General features: G+C 37.3%; 1 protein-coding gene across 1 annotated transcript in view; it reads right to left on the reverse strand.

Annotated features, from left to right (window-relative positions):
• LOC128653786 (ABC-type organic anion transporter ABCA8) overlaps nucleotides 1–27,759 on the reverse strand; it is a 405,751-nt gene that overhangs the window by 61,506 nt on the left and 316,486 nt on the right. The window contains exons 29-34 of the mRNA XM_053707294.1: nucleotides 27,132–27,249; nucleotides 22,318–22,438; nucleotides 22,021–22,112; nucleotides 11,634–11,812; nucleotides 1,912–1,987; nucleotides 1,244–1,338 (exon numbers count right to left, since the gene is read on the reverse strand). Of these exons, the coding sequence (XP_053563269.1) occupies nucleotides 1,244–1,338; nucleotides 1,912–1,987; nucleotides 11,634–11,812; nucleotides 22,021–22,112; nucleotides 22,318–22,438; nucleotides 27,132–27,249 (681 nt within the window). The remainder of the gene's footprint in view (nucleotides 1–1,243; nucleotides 1,339–1,911; nucleotides 1,988–11,633; nucleotides 11,813–22,020; nucleotides 22,113–22,317; nucleotides 22,439–27,131; nucleotides 27,250–27,759) is intronic.

Genomic DNA, 27,759 nt, shown 5'->3' on the forward strand with positions numbered 1-27,759 from the left:
TGTATATTACCAAAGGAAAGAGTGGCAAAAAAAGAGAGAATTTCACTAGAAAGGGATCGCAGTGAAATGAAAATATCCACCATAACAAGCTACCTCTCTGATGGCAGCTGCCACCCGAAGTTTGCATGCACAGTCATCGTATAACAAATAAAAATATCTGTCAGAAAAAGCTACCTCTGTGACTGTGCATGCAGATAAGCAAATAGTCACAGAGGCATAGCTTGAGGAATTTATCCACCGCCAGAAAAAGTACCCTAAAGCTCTGCATGCACTGTCTGTGGTCACAGCATTCCAAACATATTTGTGTTACTGATTTAGAATGAGGTGATCTCAAATAGCGCATGCGCAGTACTAGGGTAGCTTTTTCTGATGGGTAGCTTATTCTGACAGAACACTGGTCCCACGGCTCTGTGATCAAACTTTAAAACAGCTTAAAAGAACAAAATAGGTGGCTTTAACAAAGGGAAGAAACTGTACAAAGTTAAAACGTAGCTTTTATTCCAGAGCACTAAAATAAGACTCGTAAAACAGGGCACCCAGCACAACAATAATTGGTACTAGTTAAATGTTTAATTAGTACCATGTATTACTGTACTTGTACTTACATTGCTGTACTTTCATACACATGTTAAGACATGTATATGTATATATTTGTTAGAGATCTTTCCAATGAAACAACTTGTCATATGCCATATACCAGTAAACCCTTATACATATTTTTATTAAAAAAAAATTCAATAATTATTATCAGATAGTGAGTGTAACGGTTTATTTTAATGCATTAATGTTGTTTTTAATGCAACTTTTTTCCTCCCCTATCCTTAATGTCAGCTTTTCAAATGCATGAACCCAAAGAGCTTTAAATACGATTGTGCTCTCACATTCTCGTTTACTTTCAACTTGTAATATGAGCACTTTTTCTGACGTGTGCTAAAAAGGCAAAAAAAATATACTGCTTGCACGCATATTTAGCACACCACTTGTAATCTAGGCCTTGATGTACAAAAGTAATACATTTAATGAAACTGAACAGTGTTTATTCTAGCAATGTGAAGCTCCAGTAAAGCTGTAAGTCTGCTCATGTCTAAAAAATTAATTAACCTATGTGCCAAATCCAATAAATCTTTTAATTCAGTTGTTTTAGTGGCTTTCTAGGACAAAAACTTATGATGACAGTATTACTTGACAGTATTACATTGTCTTGACTAGCAATCTAAATATTTTAGGAAGTATCTTTACTTACCAGAGCCGTTGCTGACCTTTAGGATCTAAACCAGTAGAGGGTTCATCCAGAAGCACTATAGTTGGGTTCCCAAGCATGCTGATAGCAAAACACACCTAGAAGGGGAACATGTTTCAACATCTTTTAACAGGATGCCCATTGAAGATTTCATGAAGAGCTATCTAATGTATTATTCCAATATTCTATACTCTTAGCTTTTTAAGAAATACTGATTAGTTATCAGAGTAATACGTCAGGAGTTCAACTCTGCTGGTTACTAATTAAAAGAAGATTTATAGATGCTAACTCTGGACTAGACTCAAACTGAAGCAGGGAAGAGGCCCAAGAGAGATCCTATTGCTGCTAGCTAATTTGTAGCTAAAGATAGAGAATTCTGGAAGAGGGAGTGCTATATTATATTTGGGGAAATGTTCATTTTTTGAATCATTTAAAGCACATTTATTTATACATTAGGGGGCATTAGGTACTAGGAAGTCCATTGGTGTTAGTAGAGTTCCTAGGGTGCTGTGTGATATTGTTGTTGAGGGATCAATAGGGAAGGACTAGATGAAGGGGGGCATAGGATGATTACATCTCCTTTAGCACACTGTAAGATGTGACTTCTGCTGATAATATAAATATGTTAACATAAATGGGACTACTAAATACTTGAGAGTGGAAGTACCCACCTTTCTAGATATTCCTGCAGACAGGTTTTTGGCTTGTTTGTGAAGATGATCCTTTAACCCCAAAGCTTCTCCGACTCTAGAATACATAGTTTATTATTTTTCATTGACAACAACCATACTAGAATAAAGGCCTGTGTATTGGGCAAAGCTTAAAGGGACAGTAAACACCTTTTAATTACAAGACATTTTTGTTGTGTTGCTACAGAATAACAAATCTGCAAAATCTTAATATTTTTTTAAAAATTGCATCTCTTTTACTGCAATTATTTTTCAATAGCCAAACTCCACCCACCATTTGCCTTATTTGGAGGAGTACATCTGGGCTTTAGTCTGCAGACAACAAAACTAGTCACTGTCATAAAGTTAGTATAAAGTACTTTGTTTTGCAGTTATAAGATAAAGCCAATTAGTGAAAGATATGTAGTAGAGCTAGCCTTGAGAAGTTAGTCTGGTACTTTGCATGCTCTGAGAATTAGAAATGTAAGATATTTATGATGATACAGGTGGGTTGAAATAAGGAGTGGATAAAAGTCCTAAAATAACATTACTAGGAACATTCTACAAGCATCCCCAACATTAGTGACATGGAAGAAATTCAACTGCAATTTCAAATAGGAAAGTCTGTTAATAATAACAGTGCTGTAATTATAGGAGGTTTTAACTACCCGGACATAAACTGAACCAATGAAACTAGTAATTCAGCTAAGGGACATCTCAACAGGGACAGTCCAGGTTCAACACTGTGATGATACCCAAAAGCAACCCTAAACCAAACTTCTAGCCTTCATCTCTCTCTGTCTGGATTGTATCAGAGAGACAGTTGTGGCTTGCCCACAGCTCTTTGCCCCCCTTCCACAGAATGACAGAACTAAGAAATATGTGAACAATATATTAACAAGCAGTGAAGAACCTTCTTTCCTGCCAGTTGTTTAAAAACATTATATTAATTAGTCATAATAAATGTAGTTTCTCATAGCACTATGTAATACTAAAAGCCTATATTGTTTATATCACGCATGGAGCAGGAATGTAATCAAAGCCTTATTTCCAAGGCCTTAGCTGGCCTGCAATTATATGTGTTCTCTAAAAAGCAAAAGTTTATTATGAGCTGCTAATAAATTAAGGGCCAGATTACAAATGGAGCGCTAAAAGTTATGAGCGAGCAAAAAGGGGTTTTATGGTGTTTGCGCGCGTTGGGCTCATATTACAAATTAAAAGTAAACGCGATTGCTTAAGCACAATTGGGTGATTTGAATTTGAAAATGAAAATCAGTCAATACGAATGCAAGGGTACCCCTATATAAAATTCAGTGTGCCGCAGGTGACCGCATCAGGAGGACATCGGACAGAAGACCAGAAGAAAAAATGATGGATGAAGTTGGATGAAAATAGAAGTCCACCGCTGCTGGGATGAAGATAGAAGACCACTCCCACCGGGATAGAGGAGGAGCACCTCAGTTGACAAGCACATAGGAGCCAGATTCAATTTTGGTGAGTACCATCTTTGGGGTTTAGTGGTAGGCTTTTTTTCAGTGTTTTTTTTCTTCTTTTTTTGGAATAGGGTTTTTTTGGGGGGCAGCACAAGAGCTTTAGGCCAGGTGACCGCATGAAGAGGACAACATCAGATGGAAGATCAGAAGCTAAGAAAAAAAGATCGATGAATTTGGTTGAAGATGAAAGACCAGAGCTGCCGGGATGAAGACAGAAGACCACCGCCACAGGGATCAAAGAGGAGAACCGCAGTTGGCTTTTGGTGGGTGTTTTTTTTTTTTTTCAGAATAGGGTTTTGTTTTTAGGGTTTTGTTTTTTTGGGCAGCAAAACTGCTTTAAGGCACTGTCCTACCAAATGCCCTTCTAAGGGCAATGCCCAATCAAATGCCCTTTTCATGGCAATTTTAAGAGTAGGGGTTACTTATATTATAGAATGAGGTAGTATTTTTGGGGTGAAAAGGTCACTTTAGGGCAATGCCCTACAAAAAGCCCTTGCTATAGTTCTAGTATAGTTTTTTTTTTTTTTTTGGGGGGGGGGGGTTAACTGGGGGCTTTAGTTTTTAGAATAGCCATAACTGGGTTTTTGATTTTTGGTAACTGGTTTGTCTTTTTTTTCTGTAATGTTAAGTTCTTTCTTTTCTGTATGTTAGGGATTTTTCTGTAAAGTTAACTTTTTTAATTTAATGTTAGTTTTTTTAGTTTTAATGTAATGTTAGTTTTAATTTTTTTTGGTAACTTAGGGGATGTTAGGTTAGGGGTGTTAGGAGGTTAGTGGGTACTTTGCAATTGGGGTTGTGGTGGTTTAGGAGTTAACGGTGTATAGGGTACATTTGCAAAGTGGGGGGTTGGTAGTTTAGGGGTTAATAGTATAGTGGGTACTTAGCAACGTGGGGGTGTTGGTTTAGGGGTTAATAGTGTAGCAGGTTAGTTTGCAATGTGAAGGTGTGGTGGTTTAGGAGTTAATAGTGTAGTGTTGTATTTGCAGTGGGCTATATGGCAGTTTAGGGGTTAATAGTATAGTGGGGACTTTGTGATGGGCTCTGTGACTTTTTGGGGGTTATTACAGTAGTGGACTTAAAGTGATTTGAGTTTGCGAGCGATTACTCGACGGCAGTATTGTAACTTTGGCTCTTTGCACACGTCGGTTTTAGTGTGCTATTGAAAGCTTTTTACTTTCAACTTGTAATACGATCGCTACCCGATAAACGCAAAAAGCCAAAGTCGAGCATAGTTAGCGCAAGATAAAAAACGCTCCACTCATAATCTAACCCAATATAAATTAATAGAATTACAGATTTTCATATTATGTCGCATACTTTTATTATTAAAATGATTACATTCACGTAATTGTAATAATTCTGATTATTCCGATGATATTATTTTAGATACATCATTTGAGCTATAATTTACTATACAAAACCCGATCTGTGCTTTAAAATCCCACAGACACAAACGTGGCTTTCACTAGCAAAGTTCAGAAAAGATCCTTGCATGTTTTAAGTACTTGTTATCAGGACAGAGACTAGGTAACCACCTGAAACTGGCAGATACAATAGTCCTTTCAAACCTCTTACATTAACGTTCTTTTGAATTAACCCCTTTCTTCAGCATGTAAGGGAAATACTCATTTACATGTGAGAGATTAAACTATTGCAATCCGAATCCATCCGCACTGCTAAACAATCTAAATGCCATTTATACCTAACCATGATGGGCATACTGATCATGTTTGCTCAATAACTATACTGTCACTTATATTTTAAAAGTATTGTTTTTAGCAATATTTACATTTATTGATTTAATAGCAGCATAAGTGATTTGGTGTGATCTATATCTGAATGAAAGAAGAAGTCTACGTTTTTCTATTACAAGGACTTATATAATACAGTACTGACACTGTAAAACATAAAAACCCTACATTGCAATATTGTATATGTTTTTAAAAAGGCAAGCACCTTAAAGAACAAAAAATTCAAACACTCATGTGTGTTTTACAGTGCTTGAGCCTACATTATTGACTAAGCGCCACCAGGGGGCGCAAAACGCGTCAGGATTGCTGTCCTTGTCTCCTTGCATTGAGATGCACTTTTAACTTTTGTTAAATAAAGATATTTTTATATACAATTTTGCCCCTCGAGTGCTCAGATACCTGTTTTCCTGTCCTACATTATTGAACTTGTAAATGGGATTGCAATTTTGGGGCCTATTTATTAAAGGTCTTGCGGACCTGATCCGACAGTGCGGATCAGGTCCACCAGACCTCGCTGAATGCGGAGAGCAATACGCTCTCCGCATTCAACATTGCACCAGCAGCTCACAAGAGCTGCTAGTGCAACGCTGTCCCCTGCTGACTCGCGGCCAATGGGCCGCCAGCAGGGAGCTGTCAATCAACCCGATCGTACTCGATCGGGTTGATTTCCGGCGATTCCTGTCCGCCTGCTCAGAGCAGGCGGACAGGGTTATGGAGCAGCGGTCTTTAGACCGCTGCTTCATCACTTGTGTTTCTGGCGAGTCTGAAGACTTGCCAGAAACATGGGCCCACAAGCTCCATATGGAGCTTGATAAATGGGCCCCTCTGTGAATGGAAGTTCAATAATGTAGGCATTCTTGTGTTCAAATGTCCAGCTTGTGACACTGCTGAGCATTAAAATGGCTTAAAGGGACACTCAAATCAAAATAAACTTTTATGATTCAGAAAAAGCATGCAAGTTTAAGACACTTTCCAATTTAATTCCATTGTCAAATTGTCCATAGTCTTTTTATATTCACACTTTCTGGGGAAAAAGATCTTCTGAGCATGTGCACAAGTTCATGGGTTATACATATACTAGTCTGTGAGTGGCTGATGTCTGCCGCATGATACAGGGGGCCAGAAAACGGGAGAAAAAATAAATTTCTCAGAAAAAAATCTTATTTCAAATTCAGAGTGGGTGCTAAATCATTATCTTTTTATCATGCACTTGTTAGTATGTTAGTAGCTGGATGCTGATGACATATAACTAATTTTCATACTGGTCATATTTTTTATATTTTCTTATTTATCAGGTACCAATAATACATATAGTTACAGAAAGAAACGGAGCACAGGATGGACGTTTTTCCAAAGCATTTATTTAAATAAGCAGCCATATAAAAATAAAATAAATACTTGCAAGTACAGACTGTCTGGTATGACGCGTTTCGGCCTAAGCCGTCATCAGATACCTAGATAGTAACACATACTGAAGCCTTTTATAGGCTTATGCTAGGCTTGAATGGAAACACCTGAAAATCATTATTTGTGAAATCTGATACCTTTTACAATTCTCTAATCCTGTTAACCATTTCAGTCCCCACTTGAAACCTCACACACACAAATAAGCACATAGATAAACAAAACCATTAATTTAAGCATTACTTATATACTTTTAAAGACTATACTTACATAGGCCTAGATTTGGAGTTCGGCGGTAAAAGGGCTGTTAACGCTCCGCGGGCTTTTTTCTGGCCGCACCATAAAATTAACTCTGGTATCTAGAGTTCAAACAAATGCTGCGTTAGGCTCCAAAAAAGGAGCGTAGAGCATTTTTACCACAAAAGCAACTCTCGATACCAGAGTTGCTTACGGACGCGGCCGGCCTCAAAAACGTGCTCGTGCACGATTCCCCCATAGGAAACAATGGGGCTGTTTGAGCTGAAAAAAAACCTAACACCTGCAAAAAAGCAGCGTTCAGCTCCTAACGCAGCCCCATTGTTTGCTATGGGGAAACACTTCCTACGTCTGCACCTAACACTCTAACATGTACCCCGAGTCTAAACACCCCTAACCTTACACTTATTAACCCCTAATCTGCCGCCCCCGCTATCGCTGACCCCTGCATATTTTTTTAAACCCCTAATCTGCCGCTCCGTAAACCGCCGCCACCTACGTTATCCCTATGTACCCCTAATCTGCTACCCCTAACACCGCCGACCCCTATATTATATTTATTAACCCCTAACCTGCCCCCCACAACGTCGCCGACACCTGCCTACACTTATTAACCCCTAATCTGCCGAGCGGACCTGAGCGCTACTATAATAAAGTTATTAACCCCTAATCCGCCTCACTAACCCTATCATAAATAGTATTAACCCCTAATCTGCCCTCCCTAACATCGCCGACACCTAACTTCAATTATTAACCCCTAATCTTCCGATCGGAGCTCACCGCTATTCTAATAAATGGATTAACCCCTAAAGCTAAGTCTAACCCTAACACTAACACCCCCCTAAGTTAAATATAATATTTATCTAACGAAATAAATTAACTCTTATTAAATAACTTATTCCTATTTAAAGCTAAATACTTACCTGTAAAATAAATCCTAATATAGCTACAATATAAATTATAATTATATTATAGCTATTTTAGGATTAATATTTATTTTACAGGCAACTTTGTAATTATTTTAACCAGGTACAATAGCTATTAAATAGTTAAGAACTATTTAATAGTTACCTAGTTAAAATAATAACAAATTTACCTGTAAAATAAATCCTAACCTAAGTTATAATTAAACCTAACACTACCCTATCAATAAAATAATTAAATAAACTACCTACAATTACCTACAATTAACCTAACACTACACTATCAATAAATTAATTAAACACAATTCCTACAAATAAATACAATTAAATAAACTAGCTAAAGTACAAAAAATAAAAAAGAACTAAGTTACAGAAAATAAAAAAATATTTACAAACATAAGAAAAATATTACAACAATTTTAAACTAATTACACCTACTCTAAGCCCCCTAATAAAATAACAAAGCCCCCCAAAATAAAAAATTCCCTACCCTATTCTAAATTAAAAAAGTTACAAGCTCTTTTACCTTACCAGCCCTGAACAGGGCCCTTTGCGGGGCATGCCCCAAGAATTTCAGCTCTTTTGCCTGTAAAAAAAAACATACAATACCCCCCCCCAACATTACAACCCACCACCCACATACCCCTAATCTAACCCAAACCCCCCTTAAATAAACCTAACACTAAGCCCCTGAAGATCTTCCTACCTTGTCTTCACCATCCAGGTATCACCGATCCGTCCTGGCTCCAAGATCTTCATCCAACCCAAGCGGGGGTTGGCGATCCATAATCCGGTCCAGAAGAGGCTCCAAAGTCTTCCTCCTATCCGGCAAGAAGAGGACATCCGGACCGACAAACATCTTCTCCAAGCGGCATCTTCGATCTTCTTCCATCCGGAGCGAAGCGGCAGGATCCTGAAGACCTCCAGCGCGGAACATCCATCCGGACCGACGACTGAACGACGAATGACTGTTCCTTTAAGGGACGTCATCCAAGATGGCGTCCCTCGAATTCCGATTGGCTGATAGGATTCTATCAGCCAATCGGAATTAAGGTAGGAATTTTCTGATTGGCTGATGGAATCAGCCAATCAGAATCAAGTTCAATCCGATTGGCTGATCCAATCAGCCAATCAGATTGAGCTCGCATTCTATTGGCTGTTCCGATCAGCCAATAGAATGCGAGCTCAATCTGATTGGCTGATTGGATCGGCCAATCGGATTGAACTAGATTCTGATTGGCTGATTCCATCAGCCAATCAGAAAATTCCTACCTTAATTCCGATTGGCTGATAGAATCCTATCAGCCAATCGGAATTCGAGGGACGCCATCTTGGATGACGTCCCTTAAAGGAACAGTCATTCGTCGTTCAGTCGTCGGTCCGGATGGATGTTCCGCGCTGGAGGTCTTCAGGATCCTGCCGCTTCGCTCCGGATGGAAGAAGATCGAAGATGCCGCTTGGAGAAGATGTTTGCCGGTCCGGATGTCCTCTTCTTGCCGGATAGGAGGAAGACTTTGGAGCCTCTTCTGGACCGGATTATGGATCGCCAACCCCCGCTTGGGTTGGATGAAGATCTTGGAGCCAGGACGGATCGATGATACCTGGATGGTGAAGACAAGGTAGGAAGATCTTCAGGGGCTTAGTGTTAGGTTTATTTAAGGGGGGTTTGGGTTAGATTAGGGGTATGTGGGTGGTGGGTTGTAATGTTGGGGGGGGGTATTGTATGTTTTTTTTTACAGGCAAAAGAGCTGAAATTCTTGGGGCATGCCCCGCAAAGGGCCCTGTTCAGGGCTGGTAAGGTAAAAGAGCTTGTAACTTTTTTAATTTAGAATAGGGTAGGGAATTTTTTATTTTGGGGGGCTTTGTTATTTTATTAGGGGGCTTAGAGTAGGTGTAATTAGTTTAAAATTGTTGTAATATTTTTCTTATGTTTGTAAATATTTTTTTATTTTCTGTAACTTAGTTCTTTTTTATTTTTTGTACTTTAGCTAGTTTATTTAATTGTATTTATTTGTAGGAATTGTGTTTAATTAATTTATTGATAGTGTAGTGTTAGGTTAATTGTAGGTAATTGTAGGTAGTTTATTTAATTATTTTATTGATAGGGTAGTGTTAGGTTTAATTATAACTTAGGTTAGGATTTATTTTACAGGTAAATTTGTTATTATTTTAACTAGGTAACTATTAAATAGTTCTTAACTATTTAATAGCTATTTTACCTGGTTAAAATAATAACAAAGTTGCCTGTAAAATAAATATTAATCCTAAAATAGCTATAATATAATTATAATTTATATTGTAGCTATATTATGATTTATTTTACAGGTAAGTATTTAGCTTTAAATAGGAATAAGTTATTTAATAAGAGTTAATTTATTTCGTTAGATAAAAATTATATTTAACTTAGGGGGGTGTTAGTGTTAGGGTTAGACTTAGCTTTAGGGGTTAATACATTTATTAGAATAGCGGTGAGCTCCGGTCGGCAGATTAGGGGTTAATAATTGAAGTTAGGTGTCTGCGATGTTAGGGAGGGCAGATTAGGGGTTAATACTATTTATGATAGGGTTAGTGAGGCGGATTAGGGGTTAATACATTTATTATAGTAGCGCTCAGGTCCGCTCGGCAGATTAGGGGTTAATAAGTGTAGGCAGGTGTCGGCGACGTTGAGGGGGGCAGATTAGGGGTTAATAAATATAATATAGGGGTCGGCGATGTTAGGGCAGCAGATTAGGGGTACATAGGGATAACGTAGGTGGCGGCGATTTGCGGTCGGAAGATTAGGGGTTAATTATTTTAAGTAGCTGGCGGCGACGTTGTGGGGGGCAAGTTAGGGGTTAATAAATGTAATACAGGGGTCGGCGGGGTTAGGGGCAGCAGATTAGGGGTACATAAGTATAACGTAGGTGGCGGTCGGCAGATTAGGGGTTAAAAATTTTAATCGAGTGGCGGCGGTGTGGGGGGACCTCGGTTTAGGGGTACATAGGTAGTTTATGGGTGTTAGTGTACTTTAGGGTACAGTAGTTAAGAGCTTTATAAACCGGCGTTAGCCAGAAAGCTCTTAACTCCTGCTATTTTCAGGCGGCTGGAATCTTGTCGTTAGAGCTCTAACGCTCACTTCAGAAACGACTCTAAATACCAGCGTTAGAAAGATCCCATTGAAAATATAGGCTACGCAAATGGCGTAGGGGGATCTGCGGTATGGAAAAGTCGAGGCTGAAAAGTGAGCGTTAGACCCTTTAATCACTGACTCCAAATACCAGCGGGCGGCCAAAACCAGCGTTAGGAGCCTCTAACGCTGGTTTTGACGGCTACCGCCGAACTCCAAATCTAGGCCATAGAGAATTACCATAGTTACATGTGTGTTAATTTATAATCACATATTTGCAAATTATATGTCATTTAACAATGATTTAATTTCACACTATTATGTAACTAAAAGATAATAGATACAAATTACAGACTTCTAGTTAAGAATGCATAATATTACAGGTTATCTATCCCAAGCGCAAATTCTATGAGTGCCCAAACTGAAAAGAGCGAAAATATGTAACTTCACTTATATAAAGAAAGCATTTTACTAGATACTAAAGCATTATTATCATGTTTTAGATAGGCTACACTTGTATAAGGAGTTACTATAGATACATGTGAGATAATTAATATTTAAAGCTCATATGTTCCAAATATTTGATAAAAATTCTCACTATTGTGTAAGTAAATCAACAATTACACTACTGCCTTCTTACTAAGGATGCTTAATGTTACTACATATTTGACTCATATGCGAGATTTAAAGAAACATAAACTTAAAAGTAAATGCGGAGAAATAAATAATACATATGGAGTACTGCAAGGCTTTATTAAGTGTAAACGTCCATATGAATAATAATGTTTTATACCTTTTGATAGCTGTGTCAGCATCTTCTTTCTTCATTCCCTTCACTGCAGCATAGATCTCTAGGTGCTCTTTTACAGTAAGATTGGACCATAAGGGACTTTCCTGTGGGCAGTAGCCTAGGAATGGTGTGGTATCATCTTCAGTCTGAGACTCAGCTAAGCCACTCCCATAAAATACAACCTGTAAAATTTATATTGTTGCTGAAAATGCTGAAGCTTCATAATTATTAATGGTTATATGATAACCTTGAAATCATGGTTACAAGTAACAAAACATGTGGTCATTTTGATTAGCTCTACCAATCAACAAAATACAGAGAGCTAGATTACAAGTGGAGCGCTAATTTATTGTGCACCCGTCAATGGGCAAAATTTATGGGCACGCAATAAATAACCAGCCATTACAAGTGACTGGTTATTGCTGCTGCAAGCTCCCGGTAGCAATTAGCATTAAAAAAATTACCTCTGGTTAATTTATAAGATGTGCCCCAACTGACCACCCAAAAAATGCCTTTTATTGAAAAAATAAAAATATTAGCATATTTTTCTTTATAAATAAAAAACTGCACTAAGCAGTTACATTTGGCAGGTGTGGGGTTTTAGAAAAAAAAACGGCACTAAAAAAGTGCCTTTACATTGCGGTCTTTATTTATGTAATTTATTTTATGTACAACCCCAATTCAGAAAAAATTGGGACAGTATGGAATATGCACAAAAAAAGAGTCCTTTGAAAATTCAACTCCCCCTATACTATATTGAAAACAGATTATTAACACATTATTTGATGTTTTACTTTACATTATTTGATGCATTTTTTAAAATATAGACTGTTGATAACTGCAGCACATTCAAAAAAAGTTGGGACAGGGGCAATTTAGGACTAATAGCGATGTGATAAGTTGAAATAAGAAGGTGATGTGAAACAGGTGAGGAAATTGTGTAATCATAGTATATAAGGAGTCTCCAAAAAAGGCCTAGTCTTTCAAGAGAAAGGATGGGTCGAGGCTCACCAATCTGCCAACAGATGCATCAGCAAATAATCAAACACTTTGAGAACAACATTCCCCAAAGACAAATTGGTAGGATTTGGGGCATTTAACCTTTTACAGTGCACAATATAATTAAAAGATTTAAGGAATCTGGTCAAATCTCAGTGCGTAAAGGGCAAGGCCAAAAACCACTTCTGAATGTGCATGATCTCTGATCTCTTAGACGTTACTGTCTTAAAAACCATCATGAGTGTCAGTATATGGCTGGGTTATAATACAATATATTTAATAATTATTCTTTAAAATAAACCCCAATAAAATGCATATACAAAACCATAAAATTTATATAAATTCCTAAATTCTTTGTATTAGTTAAAATTATTTACACATTGAATTATATTTATAGAAAACCAGATATAAATCAATACTATACAAGTTTGAACTATTTTAATATGCTATGCAAAAAATGACCTTATTATTAACCTTATTCACAATTGAATTTCATTAAAATACCACAAAGAGATACCAAGATGTGAGCCACTAATATTCAGACAGTACAATCAGCTATATAGCCACAACTTATCCTATATAATTCCAATTTAAAACATCAGAAATTGTATATATTATTTGTGCAAACAGCCAACTCCTATGCCAATTTATCTAAGCTGAAATAAATTCTTAATTATCTACAATTAAGACCAATTCTAAAATATATTTGTATATTTGCAAAGATAAATTACTTAGCATTAATGATTAGTTTTAAAATACATAGGCTTTGAAATACAAGTTTTAAAATACAAATATGCTCTTTAAATCTATTTACTGCAGCAATAATGAATATATTTGTTTTAAATATTACCTATATTTAGTAACCTCTTATACTTTACAAGGTAACCAATGAATATTTCAGGTTCCAGAATTATCAACAAGTCCAGTTCACCTCAGAAAAACAAAAGGAGTATTTTGCAATGTGGATAAGTAAGGGTAGCCCAATTTCGCTTATAGTGACCGTATTCAAGGCAGCAACTATCAATCACAAGTTAGCAGAAAAGAACAGCTCAGACTATCTCCATGCTTGGGGTTAAATTCATGTGATATAACCCCACCCCTTTTTATTCTGTCCCATCATTGGTGAATTGGTTAGGCCCTTAACAAAAGCTCATCCCTCCATTGGTTCACTGGTAATGCAAGTTTACTAGGGGAACACATCTTTGTTAACAGTCAAATCTTTTATTAATATTTATCTAATATGTTGCTATTTGTCACTGCTTCTTAGGTCCACAAATACACATTTCTATACAGTATTTGAAATTATACAGACGGTATTATTAAAAAAGAATTTGAGAGTTAAAATGCAAGACATGTGCTTTTGCTTAGCTAGTACAGATGTTGATTCAATACAACAGTGCCACATGCATGGGCAAGATGTGTATGGAGCTCAACAAGGGAACATTTAGCAGGTAGTTGATAAAAACTACAATTACTTGAAGATGTTTGTAAATTCAAACATTCTCACATACGGACCGTCTATAACTTCCCAGGCCTGTGAGTTCATTACTCATCTATGGGCAGGAAGCTCATATATGGGTATACACTTCTGAGGCTCCATCATGGTAATATTACTTTGACATGGTTCAGTGGTATTATCTATACAGGAGTCTAAGCCTTTGTTCTTTCTTTGAAATAACTGCCTGAGCTGATTAGGCCAAATGTTTTCCCTTTGTCCTCACCTGGATTCATTGTAATTTTGCATATTGAGTGAGCGAGGGGGCTAAATTACACACAGTGACATTTTGGAGTTTTACCAATGAAATTATTTATTTGGTGTACACAACCATAGATGTATTAAATAATAATAAGTATATATGTGTATATTATTTAATAATACTCACATACCTTGACATGAGTCTGTAATGAATATTCTAACATGGGCTTGAAATACTTTGATAAACCTTTGTCAGTCAACACCAATCACTGCTGCATCCACAGATGCAAGTTAAGGCTTTACTATGCAAAGCAAAAGCCATACATCAACATTGTCCAGAAGCGCCGCCGACTTCTCTGGGCTCGGTCTCATCTGAGATGGACGGTAGCACAGGTGAATCATGTTTTGTGGTCCAATGAGTCAACATTTCAAATAGTTTTTGAAAAAAACAGCCGTAATGTTTTCTAGGCAAAAGAGGAAAAGGACCATCCGAGCTGTTATCAGTGTCAGGTCCAAAAGCCAGCATCTGTCATTGTATGGGGGGTGTGTCAGGGCTCATGGTATGGGTAACTTGCACATCTGTGAGGGCACCATTAATGCAGAAAGATATCCAGACCTCATTTATTCCAGGGACGTCCCTGTATTTTCCAGCATTTCAACACCAAACCACATTCTGCCCTGATTACAAACACTTGGTTGCGTAAGCAGAGAGTGCAGTTGCTAGCATGCCCTGTCTGCAGTCCTGACCTTTCTCCAAATGAGAATGTGTGGTGCATTATGAAGTGCAAAATAAGGCAACAAAGGCTCTGTACAATTGCGCCTCTGAAGACATGCATAATGGATGAATGTGGGAAAATTCCTCTTGCTAAACTTAACCAACTGGTGTCTTCAGTGCCCAAAAGCTTAATAAGTGTTATTAAAAGAAAAGGTGATGTTACACAGTGGTAAACAGTCGACTGTCCCAACTTTTTCGGAGTGTATTGCAGTCATCAGATTTTAAACAAGTGTATATTTTAAAAAATACATTAAATTCACAAAGTAAAACATCAAATAATTGGCTAGATTACGAGTTTTGCGTTAGGCTTAAAAAGCAGCGTTAGCCGGTCCTAATGCTGCTTTTTAACGCCCGCTGGTATTACGAGTCTTGCAGGTACAGGTGTACCGCTCACTTTTTTGGCCAGACTTGGAAATACTGTAAATCCACTTACATAAATTGCATATCCTCTTTTTTCAATGGGACTTGCATAGCGCCGTTATTATGAGTCTGCCAAAAAGTGAGCGGTACACCCTCTCCTGTCAAGACTGGTACCGCATTTTAAAGTCAGTAGTTAAGAGTTTTACGCTAAAACCCCGTAGCATAAAACTCTTAACTAAAGTGCTAAAAAGTACACTAACACCCATAAACTACCTATTAACCCCTAAACCGAGGCCCTCCCACATTGCAAACACTAAAAGAACATTTTTAACCCCTAATCTGCTGAACCGGACATAGCCGCCACTATAATAAATATATTAACCCCTAAACCGCCGCACTCCCACCTCGCAAACACTATTTAAATATTATTAACCCCTAATCTGCCGGCCCTAACATCGCCGTCACCTACCTACATTTATTAACCCCTAATCTGCCGCCCCAACGTCGCCACCACTATATTAAAGTTATTAACCCCTAAATCTAAGTCTTACCCTAACACCCCTAACTTAAATATAATTAAAAGAAATCTAAATAAAATTACTATCATTAACTACATTATTCCTATTTAAAGCTAAATACTTACCTGTAAAATAAACCCTAAGATAGCTACAATTTAACTAATAGTTACATTGTAGCTAGCTTAGGATTTATTTTCATTTTACAGGCAAGTTTGTATTTATTTTAGCTAGGTAGAATAGTTACTAAATAGTTATTAACTATTTAATAACTACCTAGCTAAAATAAATACAAAACTACCTGTAAAATAAAACCTAACCTAAGTTACAATTACACCTAACACTACACTATAATTAAATAAATTAACTAAATTAAATACAATTAAATAAATTACATACAATTACCTAAATTAAATTAAATTAACTAAAGTACAAAAAACAAACACTAAATTACAGAAAATAATAAACAAATTACCGAAATTTAAACTAATTACACCTAATCTAATAGCCCTATTAAAATAAAAAAGCCCCCCCAAAATAAAAAAACTCCTAGCCTAAACTAAACTACCAATAGCCCTTAAAAGGGCCTTTTGCGGGGCATTGCCCCAAGGTAAACAGCTCTTTTACCTGTAAAAAAAATACTTACAAACACCCCAACAGTAAAAAAACCTAAGATCCTGATTGCCCTGAAAAGTACATTTGGATGGGCATTGCAGTTAAAAGGGCAGTTAGCTCTTTTGCAACCCAAAGTCCCTAACTGAAAAATAAAACCCACCCAAAACACCCATAAAAAAACCTAACACTAACCCCCCGAAGATTGACTTACCAGGAGACGTCTTCATCCAAGCCGGGCGAAGTGGTCCTCCAGACGGGCAGAAGTCTGCATCCAAGCCAGGCAGAAGTGGTCCTCCAGACGGGCAGAAGTCTTCATCCAGACGGCATCTTCTATCTTCATCCATCCAGCGCAGAGCGGGTCCTCTATCTTCATCCATCCGGCTTGGAGCGGGTCCATCTTCAAGACATCCGACGCGGAGCATCCTCTTCATCCGACGACTAACACAGAATGAAGGTACCTTTAAGTGACGTCATCCAAGATGGCGTCCCTTAGATACCGATTGGCTGATAGAATTCTATCAGCCAATCGGAATTAAGGTAGAAAAAATCCTATTGGCTGATGCAATCAGCCAATAGGATTGAAGTTCAATCCTATTGGCTGATCCAATCAGCCAATAGGATTGAACTCACATTCTATTGGCTGATTGGATCAGCCAATAGGATTGAACTTTAATCCTATTTGCTGATTGCATCAGCCAATAGGATTTGTTCTACCTTAATTCCGATTGGCTAATAGAATTCAATCAGAATCTAAGGGACGCCATCTTGGATGACATCACTTAAAGGTACCTTCATTCTGTGTTAGTCGTCGGATGAAGAGGATGCTCCGCGTCGGATGTCTTGAAGATGGACCCGCTCTGCGCCGGATGGATGAAGATAGAAGATGCCGTCTGGATGAAGACTTCTGCCCGTCTGGAGGACCACTTCTGCCCGGCTTGGATGAAGACTTCTGCCCGTCTGGAGGACCACTTCGCCCGGCTTGGATGAAGACGTCTCCCGGTAAGTTGATCTTCAGGGGGTTAGTGTTAGGTTTTTTTAAGGGTGTATTGGCTGGGTTTATTTTTTAGATTAGGGGTTTGGGCTTGCAAAAGAGCTAACTGCCCTTTTAAGGGCAATGCCCATCCAAATGCCCTGTTCAGGGCAATGGGGAGCTTAGGTTTTTTTAGCTAGTATTTTATTTGGGGGTTTGGTTGTGTGGGTGGTGGGTTTTACTGTTGGGGGGGTTGTTTGTATTTCGTTTTACAGGTAAAAGAGCTGATTACTTTGGGGCAATGCCCCGCAAAAGGCCCTTTTAAGGGCTATTGGTAGTTAAGGCTAGGGTTTTTTTTTATTTTGGGGGGGCTATTTTTTATTTTAATAGGGCTATTAGATTAGGTGTAATTAGTTTAAATATCTGTAATTTGTTTATTATTTTCTGTAATTTAGTGTTTGATTGTTTTTGTACTTTAGCTAATTTAATTTAATTTAGGTATTTGTATTTAATTTAATTAATTTATTTAATTATAGTGTAGTGTTAGGTGTTAGTGTAACTTAGGTTAGGTTTTATTTTACAGGTAAATTTGTATTTATTTTAGCTAGGTAGTTAATAACTATTTAGTAACTATTCTACCTAGTTAAAATAAATACAAACTTGCCTGTAAAATAAAAATAAACCCTAAGCTAGCTAAAATGTAACTATTAGTTATATTGTAGCTATCTTAGGGTTTATTTTACAGGTAAGTATTAAGTTTTAAATAGGAATAATTTAGTTAATGATAGGAATATTTATTTTGATTTATTTAAATTATATTTAATTTAGGGAGTGTTAGGTTTAGGGTTAGACTTAGGTTTAGGGGTTAATAACTTTAATATAGTGGCGGTGACGTTGGGGTGGCAGATTAGGGGTTAATAAATGTAGGAAGGTGGTGGCGATGTTAGGGACGGCAGATTAGGGGTAATAATACTTAACTAGTGTTTGCGAGGCGGGAGTGCGGCGGTTTAGGGGTTAATATGTTTATTATAGTGGCGGCGACGTTGGGGGCGGCAGATTAGGGGTCAATAAGTGTAGGTAGGTGGCGGCAACATTGGGGGCGGCAGAGTAGGGGTTAATAAATATAATGTAGGGTTCGGCGATGTTGGGGGCAGCAGATTAGGGGTTCATAAGTATAATGTAGGTGGCAGCGGTGTCCGGAGCGGCAGATTAGGGTTTAATAATTATAATTTAGGTGTCGGCGATGTTGGGGGTGGCAGATTAGGGGTTAATAAGTGTAATGTTAGGGGTGTTTAGACGCGGGTTCATGTTAGGGTGTTAGGTGTAGACATACATTTTATTTCCCCATAGGAATCAATGGGGCTGCGTTAAGGAGTTTTAAGCTGCTTTTTTGCAGGTGTTAGACTTTTTTCAGCCGGCTCTCCCCGTTTTTAAGCAGCGCTGGTATTGGAGTGCGGCAATGAGCAAAATTTTGCTCAAAGCTCACTTCTTGTCTTTTAACGATGGGTTTGTAAAAACTCGTAATACCAGCGCTGCATGTAAGTGAGCGTTGAGTGAAAACTGCTAGTTAGCACCGCATAGCCTCTAACGCAAAACTAGTAATCTAGCCAAATGTGTTTTGAATATAGTACAGGGTGGACTGAAATTTCAAATTACTCGTTTTGTTTGTTTTTTTGCATTTTCCATACTGTAACAACTTTTTCAGAATTGGGGTTGTATATGCTTACATACACATGTTAACACACATATATATATATATATATATATATATTTATATACATATATATTTACAATCTGCTGCCCATCACTATGCGACTTACCCCCTTTACTGTGCTAGATTCTTATGCCCTGTCTCACGGCATGAGAACGTGTCTCCCATTGAATCCTATAGAAGTGCACTCTCATGAGACAAAGTTTCTGTCCAATGCGAATGCGAGGTCATGCACCTAACTTGTAATACCAGCACATATTTGCGTGCACTTGTATTACTTACTTAAGCACATACAGTGGGGAGAAAAAGTATTTAGTCAGCCACCAATTGTGCAAGTTCTCCCACTTAAGAAGATGAGAGAGGCCTGTAATTTTCATCATAGGTATACCTCAACTATGAGAGACAAAATGTGGAAACAAATCCAGACAATCACATTGTCTGATTTGGAAATAATTTATTTTCAAATTATGGTGGAAAATAAGTATTTGGTAAATATCAAAAGTTCATCTCAATACTTTCTTATATATCCTTTGTTGGCAATGACAGAGGTCAAAAGTTTTCTGTAAGTCTTCACAAGGTTGTCACACACTGTTGCTGGTATGTTGGCCCATTCCTGCATGCAGATCTCCTCTAGAGCAGTGATGTTTTGGGGCTGTCGCTGGGCAACACGGACTTTCAACTCCCTCCAAAGGTTTTCTATGGGGTTGAGATCTGGAGACTGGCTAGGCTACTCCAGGACCTTGAAATGCTTCTGACGAAGCCACTCCTTCATTGCCCGGGTAGTGTGTTTGGGATCATTGTCATGCTGAAAGACCCAGCCACATTTAATCTTCAATGCCCTTGTTTATGGAAGGAGGTTTGCACTCAAAATCTCACTATACTTGGCCCCATTAATTCTTTCATGTACACGGATCATTTGTCCTTTTCCCTTTGCAGAGAAACAGCCCCAAAGCATGATGTAGCCACTCCCATGCTTCACAGTAGGTATGGTGTTCTTTGGTTGCAACTCAGCATTCTCTCTCCTCCAAACACGACGAGTTGTGTTTCTACCAAACAGTTCTACTTTGGTTTCATCTGACCAAATGATATTCTCCCAATCTGCTTCTGGATCATCCAAATGCTCTCTAGCATACTTCAGACGGGCCCGGACATGTACTGGCTTAAGCAGGGGGACACGTCTGGCACTGCAGGATCTGAGTCCCTGGCGGCATAGTGTGTTACTGATGGTAGCCTTTGTTACGTTGGTCCCAGCTCTCTGCAGGTCATTCACTAGGTCCCCCCGTGTGGTTCTGGGAAGTTTGCTCACCGTTCTTGTGATCATTTTGACCCCACGGGGTGAGATCTTGCGTGGAGCACCAGATCGAGGGAGATTATCAGTGGTCTTGTATGTCTTCCATTTTCTAATTATTGCTCCCACAGTTGATTTCTTCACACCAAGCTGCTTGCCTATTGCAGATTCAGTCTTCCCAGCCTGGTGCAGGTCTACAATTTTGTTTCTGGTGTTCTTCGACAGCTCTTTGGTCTTCACCATAGTGGAGTTTGGAGTGTGACTGTTTGAGATTGTGGACAGGTGTCTTTTATACTGATAACAAGTTCAAACAGGTGCCATTAATACAGGTAATGAGTGGAGGACAGAGGAGCCTCTTAAAGAAGAAGATACAGGTCTGTGAGAGCCAGAAATCTTGCTTGTTTGTAGGTGACCAAATACTTATTTTCCACCATAATATGCAAATAAATTCTTTCCAAATCAGACAATGTGATTGTCTGGATTTGTTTCCACATTTTTGTCTCTCATAGTTGAGGTATACCTATGATGAAAATTACAGGTCTCTCTCCTCTTCTTAAGTGGGAGAACTTGCACAATTGGTTGCTGACTAAATACTTTTTTGCCCCACTGTATATCACTTTCGCGGAAGCAATATTTTGCTCTCCACTTATAATCTAGCCCATAGAGAGTTAAAACAATATTACACTCTTGCAGATATTATTTTTCATATAAAACTTCAGAGTAAAAGGCTTTGTGTATATTAGTATCAAAGTAGAACCAGCAACATAGAGATAGAAAAAAAAAAGAAAATGGAAAAATGTAATGTATCCCTTACAAGCCTTACTTTGTGAAACAAATTAAAATGGAAAAATATGTTTCCCCTACAAGTCTTACTTCATGAAAAAATGAAAATTGAAAAATGTAATATTTTCCCTACTTTCCATGATTTTAATTGGGTTTTTCAATTTTTGTCTTCAGAATCCACTAAGAATCCAGAGTGAACAGCTCATTACCTATTGGTTACTGATCAGCTGATCCTTTCACCTGTTTATGATATACATAAAAGCTGGCCTGTAAATGGGTTCTGAGGTTCAGCATTGAAAAACCCTAGAGTATGTTGTCAGACAAGGCATGCACTACCCCTCAGTTACACTGAAGAGAAGGCTGATTGATGTGAAAAGAAATGAGTTGGTTTCTTGCAGTGAGTGGCTAATAATGACTAGTTTAATGACTAAGGTGAGACAGTGATTTTCATTACTATATAGAGATAGATGGAAAATGTTGAGCAGATCTCAAATAGAACTAAATTTAAGTTTCATCCATCTTAAATTAAAGTCCCCATAGTAAAATGTCTGTTCCAGTCTGATATGTATGCACTTGACTATTTATCCCTTGAACAAATTAGGTATATGAAAAGGACTTTTTGGTTGTTAAAATACTCAACCAAACCTGCATGACAGGCGCCTAACATATTCAACTTACCTTCCCAGCAGTTGGTGTCACTTCTCCAGCCAACATATATATAGATGTTGTTTTTCCTGCTCCATTTGGGCCCAACAGTCCCAGTACCTCACCTATCGAAAATGTAGTTATTTATTATTAATATATTCCTGTATTGTTAACTTTTTCTAAGCATCAGATAATTAAAATATTTTTTTTTTAGAGCTCTCGCTAGCTGTCTTCCCATTCTTTAAATGCTTTGTACAAAGGCCTCACCAAGCACATAAACAAGATTGTGTAAATAAATGCACAGGTGATTCTCTCCTTTAGAATACAAACCTTTCTTGACACAAAATGAGATGTTTTTGGTAGCTGCTTTTTTAATTTTTTTCTTGAAAATAGAACTTCCTTTCTTTATCTTGTATTCTTTACGGAGGCTATCAACAATAATCACCGGCCTCTTTAAAAAAAAACATTGTAAATGTTACTGATATTCATTTACACAGTATCTGCATAGATTTTTCTTAAATATTAATGTGGGCCATAATTGACTGTAATGTTTAAAAACTAACAATATTTTTACTTTTAAATAAATCCATGGTTGCAAACCATCTGCATTTTGCAAAATAGTCACACTGTGATCTCTCTTAGGCTTTCCCTTCTTCCACTTTCCCTTGGGGACAGCTTAAACCCATTCAAGAACCATCCACTGACCCTACCCACAGGTTTTAACCATTTGTCCTAAGCATTCCTGACTCCACCCTGTTCAAACCAGTAGTACCCAAATTTCCTTGGCATAGTCTTCTACTTCTCTTCAGACTCTCAGACTCCCAAATTTAGATTTTCAGATAGTGGGAGGTATTCAAGACTCTTTCTGCATAAAGTATATGAGGGTTAGCATTATACTGAGGCTTGAATCAAATTGGGTGAATCTAAAGAAACTGTATTTAGAAACATTGAAGGGGCAGTGTACTTTTTTTTACCCGTTGTGTTCCAAATTATACATTTTACCTGTTGGGCAGCGGCTGGAGTGTATTAAATTGTTTACAAACAGCTCCTTTACTTTAATTTTGTCATAGCTGAGTTTGCATGTTGTATCCCACCTATACTGAAAATGTCTGTACTTAAGTATTTTTTACAAAAAACTTTATACATAAAAAGGTTACAATGAAATAATGTTCTTAGTGGGGGGCTGTGACCGAGAGATACTAAACTTTTAATTTTCAATTGTTCTCTCTGACTTCTCTCTATTGTTCGTTCAGTAAACCGAGATAAATAAGATGAGGAATTTGTGTAAATAATTAGAGAGTTAAGATAATGAGGTCTTACCTACAAGCTCAGCTCATTTTGGGCCAGATTACAAGTGGCGCACTAACAGTTACACGCGAGAGGTAAGGGGTTTACCTCTGCTGTTTGCACATGTCAGATGTAGTTGGAAGTAAATGCGATTACTTGAGCACAACTGATTTTAACGCGCACGGAGATAGCGTGACCTCAGAGATCTGGTTAATTGTTTTGGGGGAAAAAGAATCAAAAAACACATAAAAAATACATTTAAAAGTACAGTTAAACTCATAATAAAACTGTATAATAAAAATGATTTAAAAAAAATTGCAGCAAAAAATTATAAGGGCTCAAAGATATGAGGTCTCAGGTGTTAGAGGAAAAAAAAAAGCCTGCAAATGGCTTTAACATACAGATACATACTGTACATATACATATATAAATATGTATGTATATACTGTATGTTTATATATATATATAAACATGTAAATATATTTGTACACATATATAAACACATATATATATATGAAATATATAATAATAAAGATAGAAAAAATACCAGGGTATAAAGGATTACCCTAGAACAGCAAGGGATAAATACACGGCACACATAAAAGATATTCAAAAATTTAATTATGATTAATTCCCAAAAATACACTCAAGTATATAACGGTATCTTATCTGTCAGTGTCAGTCACCACTATAGAGAGCAAAATCTAAAACATTTAAAGTGCACTGAGACCTAGTTCTTTCCCTATACTATAAAAAAAAAATGAACCTCATAAACATTAAGGGGTTAACCAAAAAACTTATGCTTATAACGAATTGTACATTGAATCTAATGTTTATAGGACATATATGGTAAGTGGGCAAAATACATGTTATACATATGACTGCAGTCCAAACAGAGGTGAACTATATATTATATGGAAAAGCGCTTATTTTCACTCTTTGTATATACCAAGGAATCTCCTCTTAAGGCAGATAGATGTACCGCAATTAGTACTGCTGGATAGAGAGTCGATAGCAAGTATAATTATTCAGATGGAAAACACAGCATATACTTAGCTTAAGTCCTCCGGTTTGTGTTGTTTCCACTTGTCTTCTGCTTGCAAGCACCTGCAATGATTACTTGGCGTGTGACGTCAACAACAGTGGGAGTGGTGTAGCGTCACCAGGGACTGTGAGTGGCTATAAACAGAAGAATCAAGTTGAATCGGCATTTTGTTGTGAGTTTTGCCAAGAGCTTTGACAAAGTGCTGTATCACAAAGTTCTGTGTATATTCACCTATCGCATAGGCACATCTTCCATTACATTCCAATAGCACACTCCTCGAACCACTTACTCCACTGTCGGAGTCACACCAGAGAAACTCGTAGCTCACTTGAGATGTACAGCTACATGTATAAAGCCAAAATGTCTCTGAAGAAACAGGAGATTCAGGGAATAGGTCTAGACAAATGCACTAGAAATCCTGGCCCATGGTACATATAACAAGTACCTGGGTTATCATAAACACATAGTGCCAACGCACGTTTCTCCCCCACCTCCAGTATGTGTTACAGGGGATCATCAGGGCAATGGGTTGCCCTGATGATCCCCTGTAACACATACTGGAGGTGGGGGAGAAACGTGCGTTGGCACTATGTGTTTATGATAACCCAGGTACTTGTTATATGTACCATGGGCCAGGATTTCTAGTGCATTTGTCTAGACCTATTCCCTGAATCTCCTGTTTCTTCAGAGACATTTTGGCTTTATACATGTAGCTGTACATCTCAAGTGAGCTACGAGTTTCTCTGGTGTGACTCCGACAGTGGAGTAAGTGGTTTGAGGAGTGTGCTATTGGAATGTAATGGAAGATGTGCCTATGCGATAGGTGAATATACACAGAACTTTGTGATACAGCACTTTGTCAAAGCTCTTGGCAAAACTCACAACAAAATGCCGATTCAACTTGATTCTTCTGTCTATAGCCACTCACAGTCCCTGGTGACGCTACACCACTCCCACTGTTGTTGACGTCACACGCCAAGTAATCATCGCAGGTGCTTGCAAGCAGAAGACAAGTGGAAATAACACAAACCGGAGGATTTAAGCTAAGTATATGCTGTGTTTTCCATCTGAATAATTATACTTGCTATCGACTCTCTATCCAGCAGTACTAATTGCGGTACATCTATCTGCCTTAAGAGGAGATTCCTTGGTATATACAAGAGTGAAAATAAGCGCTTTTCCATATAATATATAGTTCACCTCTGTTTGGACTGCAGTCATATGTATAACATGTATTTTGCCCACTTACCATATATGTCCTATAAACATTAGATTCAATGTACAATTCGTTATAAGCATAAGTTTTTTGGTTAACCCCTTAATGTTTATGAGGTTCATTTTTTTTTTTTTTTTATAGTATAGGGAAAGAACTAGGTCTCAGTGCACTTTAAATGTTTTAGATTTTGCTCTCTATAGTGGTGACTGACACTGACAGATAAGATACCGTTATATACTTGAGTGTATTTTTGGGAATTAATCATAATTAAATTTTTGAATATCTTTTATGTGTGCCGTGTATTTATCCCTTGCTGTTCTAGGGTAATCCTTTATACCCTGGTATTTTTTCTATCTTTATTATTATATATTTCATATTTACTAGAAGGGTGGCACCATCTAGAACAAATTAGCAATATTACCTACTCTCTCACAACCCCCTATATTTAGACATATATATATATATATATATATATATATATATATATATATATATATATATATATATATATGTGTGTGTGTGTGCGTGTGTGCATTGGAGCCCTTTGCAGTCAAGTAGATGAAAACATGTGAAAGCATATTTATGCAATATTAATATTTAATAAAGGTTTTAACTATTTATTTGCTATAAATATTTCACATTCCTATGTTCTTCACATTGCAGAATATATTCTTTGTATTTATAAATATATATATTCCTATATATATCTGTATATATCTATACCTAAATAAAATCATCTAAATAAATAGGGATATATGTATATTATACAAAACTACCATCAGATATATGTAGAAATATGTATTTATGAATACATTGAACATATTCTGCTATGTAAAGAACACTGGAATGTGAAATATTCATATTTTCATGTCGGGTTAGCGCACTTGAGAATATGCAATCAGCACATGAGTGACAAATTTTTGCTTTCAACTATAATACGATCTCTACCCAACTTCTAGCGGAATTAACACACTGGCGGGAGCGATAAATAGCGTTCCACTCATAATCTGGCCCTGTATTGGATTGTGGTTTCAATTAGCAGAAACATCTATTTCATATATAAAAGTAACCCTAAAGAAACAATTCACTTACATTTTAAACACTGTGCTGGTATTACAATTCATTGTAGACCCATTAAAGGGCCACTAAATACAATAGAATTGAATAATTTACAAATACACAATAAAAAAGACAGTGCAATAGTGCTTAATTTGAATTTGAAATGAGCGGTACAATATTTTTAGCAAATTTCAAAGTGAATCCAATTTTCCCTTTCCCTGTACCATGTGACAGCCATCAGCCAATCACAAAATGCATTTACATATATACTGTGCACTTTTGCACATGCTCAATAGGAGCTGGACCCTCAGAAAATGTGCACATTTTGATAATGTAATTATATTGAAAAGTTTTTTTTTAAATTCCCTGCTTTATCTAAATCATGAAACTTTAATTTAGCTTTAGTGGCTCTTTAAGGGGAAAACAATTTTACAGTACTCTGTCCCTTTAATGATTAGCTACATTTCTTAATAGTAAGTCCCTTTTCCCTGGTTGCAGCTTGTTAAATGGAAACTTATTTCTTCAACTTTTATTTACCTCTTCTGATGATTTAGTTTCATGGTTTTTAACCTTTTCTCTTTCAGCCAAAACATCATCATCTGCATCTTCCAACTCTTCTGGATTTTGTCTGATTTTTATTTGTCTCTTTGATGTCCTGAAATGATTAAGAAATATGTTGTATAAAATATGTCAATGAGATTGGATGATCTATTTTCATAACACATATCAATCTGCAAAATTAATATTTATTATTTAATTAATACTTGATGAAGTCATCAGAATGTTATGAATGTTTGTAAGGGATGTGAACATACTGTTTTCTTACCTTATGCTTAAAATTATGGACTGGATTACAAGTGGAGTGTTAAAATGTTATCACTACTAAACTAACATCACTAGAGCACAATCCTAACGGCTAGATTTAGAGTTTGGCGGCCAAAGGGGTGCGTTAGCTACGCGTGCTTTTTCCCCCCCACACCTTTTAAATACCGCTGGTATTTAGAGTTCACAGAATGGCTGGGTTTTCAGTGCGTTAGGCTCCAAAACGGGAGCGTAGAGCATAATTTAACGCCACTGCAACTCTCGATACCAGCAGTGCTTACGGACGCGGCCAGCTTCAAAAACGTGCTTGTGCACTATTCCCCCATAGAAAACAATGGGGCTG

The sequence above is a fragment of the Bombina bombina genome, chromosome 1 (genome assembly GCF_027579735.1).
Source record: "Bombina bombina isolate aBomBom1 chromosome 1, aBomBom1.pri, whole genome shotgun sequence".
Classification (NCBI taxonomy): Eukaryota; Metazoa; Chordata; class Amphibia; order Anura; family Bombinatoridae; genus Bombina; species Bombina bombina.